This window comes from Sinocyclocheilus anshuiensis, unplaced genomic scaffold, assembly GCF_001515605.1.
Source record: "Sinocyclocheilus anshuiensis isolate Anshui unplaced genomic scaffold, SAMN03320099.WGS_v1.1 scaffold333, whole genome shotgun sequence".
Classification (NCBI taxonomy): Eukaryota; Metazoa; Chordata; class Actinopteri; order Cypriniformes; family Cyprinidae; genus Sinocyclocheilus; species Sinocyclocheilus anshuiensis.
This window is the reverse complement of record NW_015539871.1, coordinates 1198147-1206057: the sequence shown is the minus strand read 5'-3', so window position 1 is coordinate 1206057 and position 7911 is coordinate 1198147. Positions and strand designations below refer to the sequence as shown.

At 39.4% G+C, this 7911-nt stretch overlaps 1 protein-coding gene across 1 annotated transcript; it reads right to left on the bottom strand.

Moving 5' to 3' along the window:
* Positions 1 to 538: 538 nt before the first annotated feature.
* On the bottom strand, positions 539 to 7450 carry LOC107685228 (stereocilin-like). The gene is made up of 16 exons (XM_016481742.1): positions 7427 to 7450; positions 7155 to 7304; positions 6587 to 6645; positions 6263 to 6386; positions 5953 to 6035; positions 5734 to 5869; positions 4788 to 4984; positions 4555 to 4645; positions 4307 to 4466; positions 4045 to 4214; positions 3808 to 3963; positions 3593 to 3735; positions 3357 to 3505; positions 3154 to 3251; positions 772 to 919; positions 539 to 636 (listed from the first exon to the last, which is right to left on the bottom strand). Exons 1-16 carry the CDS (start codon positions 7448 to 7450, stop codon positions 548 to 550), a joined length of 1977 nt encoding a protein of 658 aa, XP_016337228.1. The 3' UTR covers positions 539 to 547.
* Between the last annotated feature and the right edge of the window lie 461 nt (positions 7451 to 7911).

The window sequence follows — 7911 nt, the reverse complement described above, 5'->3', positions numbered from 1 at the left end:
TGTCACACTTTACGGATTCTGTGATCGACTTGCTCTGAGACGCTGCTAATGATATATGGAGATTTCTTTTTAAAAAGGAGCGATTTTTATCAGTATAGGTTGGTTGTGTACACACACTGCCAACACATTTATGTCCAAACAACATGTGAAAGTGAATTTTGCATAATAGGTGCCCTTTAAGCGAAAAGCTGCATATTTGTAAGAAATCCATCATAATGGCGTTTTAACTTTAAACCGTTGCTTCTGGCAAAAATACAACTCCATAATCCATAATAACGCTTCCTCCAGTGAAAAAGTTCATCCCCTGTTGTCCTCTCACATCAAAATCCATCATCATATTTGTTTAGAACTGTTTTGGACTGTTTTCTCTTGTAGAGTCCTGTGGATTATTGTACTGTTTTATCAGCTGTTTGAACTCTCATTCTGACGACACCCATGTTGACTTTAAATAATGCTTGAAGTATTAGTTTTGCATTTGAGTTGGCATTTATTATATATTTAAGAATTCAATAAAGAGGAACAAATAAAAAGCCTCAGGTTATAATCTTTATAACAGTAACCACAATGTACAGACAAAAAGTAATAAACATTTTCTGAAGCTGCCGGCAAACCATAACGATGGAGCCTGGTTCCTGCCTGCAGAGACAAATATATTTTTATAGTAAAATGACAGACTAATAACACATCAACAATTACTATATGCAATTCTTTTCAGCTACCAAAGCGTATTTAGTTAAGAATCCAAATAACGACATCCAAAATACTGCTCACCTCTGTGCTCAAGCATTAATTCACCTTCATACTGGGCCATGACAAGTGCTTGTCTTTGTTCATTGTCTAATTCTGCCCACTGCTCCTCTGTCACGGCATACGCTTGTTCAGAGCTCAGCCAAGACAGCTGCGTGGCACTGAATACCACCTGAAATAATGAACAACATGTCTGATGAACCAACTCTGGCAACAATTTGGGGTCTTCCTTGCAATGATTGTTTGGAAGCTCTAAGTCATTCAGAGAAACACAAATGGCTTTTTTAAAAGGCCACTACAAATACTTATTAGCATATGCACTAATATTCAAAACTACATATTTTCAAAATCAACTAGTCGATAGATTGCTTCAACAACCCACCAATCAAGTAACTGACCTAATCTGGATGACCTGCACAATTATGCTGGTTTAGGGTTCACATGATTTTGCTCAGAAGCTTTTCTTAGGGCGTATTTGCATAAGAGAAGTGTTATTGCATTTAACAACAAAAATGCATCTTTTTTTGGAGACATGTTTTTGAAAGTAGGGTTATTTTAAATCAGATGTACAGCATCGTAATGTGGAACCACAACCAAAGTGTCTGTCTGAATGCATTTGGCTGTAGCAAGGGTGCTATAGAGTAGAAGAATTGAAAGATGCAAGTTTTCTGAGACTTTTAACGTATAAACTCTCTAAAGGTTTGGTCACGTTTACTGTTCTTCTGCAAATTTCACAGATGAAATCCAGCCATTTCAATAGGAATGACTGAGAATTTCACTGGCTGGTGAAAGATTTTCCTTTGCAGATTTCACAAAAGGTTCAAGTTTGTCACACAGATTTGGTATGTTGACCAACAGAAAGCTGCTTGATTTGAAAGTCACTTCTGTGTGAGCTATGCTTCATACAATGTTACACTATTGACAATAGACAATGGACCTTTTTTCAGTTAAAGGGATAGTTCACCCAAAAATGAAAATTCTGTCATTAATTACTCACCCTCATATCGTTCCAAACCCGTAAGACCTTCGTTCATCTTCCATAGTCCATGTGACATCAGGGGTTCAACCGTAATTTACAAAGCTACAAGCATACTTTTTGTGCGCAAAGAAAAAAAAAAAATGTATTCAACAATTCTTCTCCCCGAGTTACCGTCTTCCACCATTTTGGAGAGTACCCCAGAACGTAATCAACATAATCAGCGTTATTTACGTTTAGCATGCGCGCGCTGTCTACTGAACGTAAACAATGCTGATTATGTTGATTATGTTGATGTACTCTCCAAAATGGCGGAAGACAGTAACTCAGGGACAAGAATTTGGACGTCATGAAGGTGAGTAATTAATGACAGAATTTTTGGATGAACTATCCCTTTAAATGTGAGGCATGTATTTTTTCAAAAACGCTTTAGAAAACTGAGTTGGGCCGAGTACCAAAACAGACTTGTAGCCAATCAGCAGTAAGGGGCGTGTCTACTCATGATATGGACGAGAGAGCGCTCATTAGCCGAGCAACAGAAAGATAGAGATGGTGGATAAAACACGAAAGAGGAAAACGTCTGCGGAACAAAAGAAGGCTTACGATAAGGCAAGAAGTAGGACCCGTGTAAATATCGGATCAGCTTTCCAGCGCTGGAGAGAACTCAAGGAGCGGAAGGCCTGCGATCGGACGCCGAGGTTGCTTTGTTTCTCACACCGTGTCTACACCGGGACCAGGCCGCAACAGCTAAAGTCTGTTTACACCGGACGCGACAAAGCAATCGTTGAAAATCATTTGAAATTTGTGTCAACACATCATAAATAGAACGCAGCTGCAGTTTTCTGTCGGGGATTTCTCAAGTCGCGCCGCGCCGCATCCAGTGTAGACAGCATCACTGATTATAATGAATTCTATAGTATTTTGCCGCGCCGCACCGCTCGCGTATCGAAAGTGTAGACACGGTGTAACATTGGTTTTGCTTTGTTACACAGAACTAATCATTGCCTGGGTTGCATACGTATGTGTGGGGTGGAGCTATCAAAATAGGGGCAGCACATTCATATGTCACACAGATTCGGCGCATTTCCCAAAAGAAATCTGACTGGTTTGAAAGTGGCTTCTGTGTGAGCTGTGCTTCAAAAATGCTACAATAGTTGACAATAAACTGTTTTTTTAAAACAGCCAGTTAAAAGTGCATGACCAACATGAATATAAGCGTAATCTTCGTGGTGAATTTTTTTGCCCTCGCACGAAACTCTCAATTGCACCAGTTCTTATTGGTATGACAAGATTTCGCCCGTGAAAATTTGCCAAGCAGCGATACATGTGACCGTGCCTTGAGACAATTAGTAAAATATTAAGGTCTTATGTTTAACAGGAGGATAGAAAGTGAAAGAGAATGAATAAAAGCAGAGATGTCCATCACTCACAGCGAATTTTCTTGGAGATATCAGGGTTATTGCTGCTGGTGTAAGTCCTTCCACTTGCTCTTTTATTAGTGCAGACAATACCATATCCTCCAGCCCAGCTGAGGACACAGAATCAGTTTGTTTTATTCTTTTTGTAAGCCTGCCTAATTTGGCATGTGTATATTGTCCATTGAACTGATTGTAATCGAATCCACCGTCAGTACCTGCCAAAGTCCCAATCTCAGTGAAGACCTCAGAGCCCCAGCTGCTGACTGGACCAAAGCCCAGAGGACTGGATAGGCATGACGTCAGCGCCTCGGTCTGCTGCTCAGAACACGGCAGTACCATCTCCCCCAGAAACAAAGCAGCCACACTAATGGACACAAACACAGTACTTTCAATGGTTTTGAGGTGAATCGTTTTGTATTTTGAATGGTGTAAACTGATTTTCACTGCTGACCTCAGGTTGAACGGGTCTAGATGGGAAATTTCAGAGGAACTGAAGCCACAAAGCAGATGTCCAAAGGAAACAAGCTCCACCACACCAAGCTCTTCAGGCTTTTGTTTAAGTCGATTCATTATACCAAGGACAACTGCTCTCATCTGTTTAAAAAATAACTAGATGTATCTTTCCAGTTTAGGACTTAAGGCTAATCCGAACAACTAAAAACTTACTTTCTTTGCGTTCCACCCATTGAGGTCCCCAAGATGGGCCACCACAGCCAGATTGGATAAGTTGACAGCCTGTAGCTCTCTTTCTCCCATCTCAGTCACTATACAACCCAGTTCCAACACCTGTTCTGGTTCAAGCTGCTTCACTGGTTTATACACCTAAAATAATGGTTGTCATATGAGATCAAACATTTGATAATCAGTGAGCAACAACATTTGGTCAAGCAGAAGTAGCTTAACTGGTCTGAGTTCCATCCAAAGTGCTTCACGTTGCTCGGCATCAAGTGTGTCATCCTGACCAATGAACTCAACACACATCTTCAGCTCCTTCCTCTTTATTCGATTCAGCTGATAGGACCTCCAGGCCGATGGAAATGTCCCTTTAATGTCTGCACAGCTTGGAATGGGCCCTAGTAGGCAACAGTATATGATCTACCTTTCCGAAGAAGTCATAAATAATATCTAATGGATTCTGTAAATGAATGTAGCACACACAACTCACCCCTTCTCATCCACCATCGACCTTTAACGATCCTGTGGGTGAGACCGTTCATCTTTTCTCGTAGTCCTTTCAGATCCAAACAAGCCTTTCCCAATTCGCTGCTTTTCCAAAGCCACTGGCTCATCAGGACCTGCTCAACTGTGTCTTTGCCTAAATCACCCTTGATGGAAGAAGGAAGATGTTCAACGTGATGTTATCCTGCACAATATCGAGCTTTAGTTGAATGGAAAGGCCTGTGTTTCCCTTACCAGTGGCAGAGATCTTATCTGCTGAGGTGAAAGGGTGAACAAAAGTCTACCCACATGCTCAACATCCCCAACCGTCCATGTTTTCAGATCTCTGTTGCAAACAACAGGAGCTTTGTCAAATTCTCAGTACAGATGCAATTTGTAATTTGCTTGCCGTGTGGAACTACATTTTGCAGTTGCAGTCAGAACAAAGAGGTTGTCAACAGAATGAAAATGGAATGACTTTGTCTCACCCCAGCATGCTTCTCTCTGTGAGCAAAGCTGCTATTTGTCTGAAGGTGTCAGAGGGCAGGCAATATTGTTTCAGTTCCTCTAGTTGCAGTTTCAGAGCCTCTCGATCTATGTGAGCTAACACATCCCTGTCCAGGAAGGGCAGAAAAGGACCGAGCATATACATGGAGGCCTCGGTGAGGCCATTTTCAGAGATGCCCTATCAGTGGAGACAAAAGGAATTTTTAATTTTAACAATGTGTATTATGTAAGTCTGCACATTCTGATTATTTGGCATATTTGACTTGTACTGGCATACACTGCTATTCAAAAGTTTAGGATCAGTAAGAGTTTTTTTTTTTAAGAAATTAATACTTTTATTCAGTAAAGAATGATGCATTAAATTTATTAAAATTGACTGTATGTACTAAATGTTCTATTCATAATGTTACAAAATGAATGTTTTTTTTTCTTTTGAACTTTCTATTCATCAAAAATCCTGGAATAATAATAACAGGATCATAGTTTCCAAAAACATGCAAAGCAGCACAACTGTTTTCAACACTGATAATATTCATGTTTTCTTGAGCAGCAAATCAGCATATTGGGATGATTTCTAAAGGATCATTGACACTGAAGACTGGAGTAGTGATGCCAAAATTCCGTTTTGCATCACAGCAAAAAATTTAAATTAAATTAAATAGCAAAATAAATACCAAACCACATCCATATAATCCACATTTTTGGAAATGCATTTCTGCATTCTGCAACAGTAAAACTAGATTTCAATTAGGGTTGTTGTTGTTTTTTTTTTCTAAAAAATAAAAATGAAAATAAAAATTTGGTGACAATACGAGCTACTGGATGAAGGCATAGTTCGTCTGGGTCACTGTGAAACTTCTATGAAATGTTCCACTGCATTAACTTCAGTCATGAAAAGTTGAAAATCCACAATAATTTTGTGCTTACGAGTACATCGATAGCTTTCTCTGCTAGGGCCGTTTGCTTGTGTCGTGGAAGCTGGAGAAAGTCAATAAAGTGTTGTCGAACATAGTCCAGTACACTATTGAGTGAAGAGTTAGACAGGTTCTCCAACATGGTCAGCCTGAGAGACAAAATACAACAGTAGGACCATGTATGTAAAAGAACAAACTAATGAGAATCTGGATAGACAACCGCTGATCTTACGGTAATCTTGCAGCAAATGAGGGGTCCAAGTCATTTAGATCAATATCAGGCCGTTTCCGTAGCTCCACCACAATGCATTTCTTCTGTTGAAACATAACATCAATGTTGTTCATTTTCCACAGACAGGCTAAAAACCTCCCTTGTGTCATATACTGTACATTATTGGTGGGGAACATGGGGAACAAAAGTGCCATGGGCTATGTTAAATAATGTTACTTAATCAAAATATTATAATCTCTGCATTTTGCATTTGGACAGCAAAGGCTTTTAATGTTAATGTGTGTATTAATAAGATTTCTCATATTCTTACCAAACCAGGTCTAAGTCCTCCTGGCAACTTAGTGATGAATTGCAACAATTCAGAAAAGCCTGACTCATTTACCCAAAGCTTCAGCCATTCACAGCTCATGCCACCAGCAATGCGACCTAAATCTCTTCAGTGGAAATAAAAATGTATGAATGTTTATAAAATTTGAAAACAACACAAATATAAAAACAATGCATAATTTTTGTGCTAGAGATCCAGATTATGATGCAACTAAGACCAGCATGAATTTCCAAAGAAAAATATAACAGGTGAGGCTAGCTGACAAGTCAACAATCATAAAGTACAGTAATGCTGGATATCACTTACAGTATTGACTCCCTTGTGATGTTTACGGTCCGCTGAATCATTTTGAACAGCATTTGAGCCTGTTGTGTCAAATACAACAAGTGAGTCTGAGAAACTGGATCGCCCTCAAGGATGTATCTGATACACTTTTGGCTGAGACAAGGTCTCTTTAATGTGGGTGATTATTAATTCATATTCCCTGGTGGAGCCTATTGTACCACATTAAGATCAATTTGCTTGATGGCAGTTGAGGGGCTCAGATTATTAATTTACTGAAAGGCTCCTTTGAAACATGACAAGTAATCCACCAAAGAACTTGAGATCAGCTTTGTCTGGCAAGAGCAGTACAGGGCACTGAATGTAATGTACAGAGTGCTAGAGTTGAATATTCAGTGCTTCTATAGTTTCTTTAAAATGCTAATTTCAACTGCTGAGAGAAAATATACATTTAACATTAAAAAGATCTGATCTTCCTGGATAGTGCTAGCTGAAGACTTCTATGTTTTTGTGCATGATATGCAACATTGACAGTCTGTGAACTAGAAAATGCACGTTTGCCAAAACCAAAGGTATGAAATTAGGGTTGTACCTGTTGGTGAGACCATGGCATATGCTTATACACAGATATGTCACGAAGGACCGTCTCTCCATCTAGATCTGACATTAATTTCCTCAAGGAGACGAATGGTAGAAGACATTCCAACTGCTGTGTTATATTTGCAGACGTGCCTTCCAGAGCCTTCAAACAAACAGCATGTGTTATACACCAACAGACCAAACCAAATCTAATGCATAAACGCAAATGGAAAATGGGGAAATGGTGATTGTTTTGTACAGAGTTTAAGCACTAGAAGTTCAAACCTGTTGGAGTGCGAAATGGACCATCGCTCGATGAGCAGGTTGCAGGTGAGCCAGCATTAAACTCCAACACTGACAATCAGGTGTAGATTCAAGTAAAACCAACTTTCTCAAGAAAGAAGGCCCCAGACCCGGAAACAATGGCTTCAGTCTGCAGAGCGTGTTGGCACTGAACTAAACAGGATTGAGACTGTGAACATAGGACTCACTAAAAGTAAGCATCGTAATTGGACTGGTGTGTATATCTTACATGTGTTTCTTCTGCTATTTTGTTCAGTATCTGGAATGCCTGCATTAAAAGAAATGGAAAAGGGTTTTAATATATAGATACAATTATGCAATATATTTACACTGACTATTTACAATATCATTCTATCAGTGTTGTACAAAATTTACAATTGAGAACCTGGCTTCATCCAATTCACGAGTTGGACTTTGAATTGAATTGGCACTATTGAAATTATAGGAAGAGGAATCTATCTATGGCA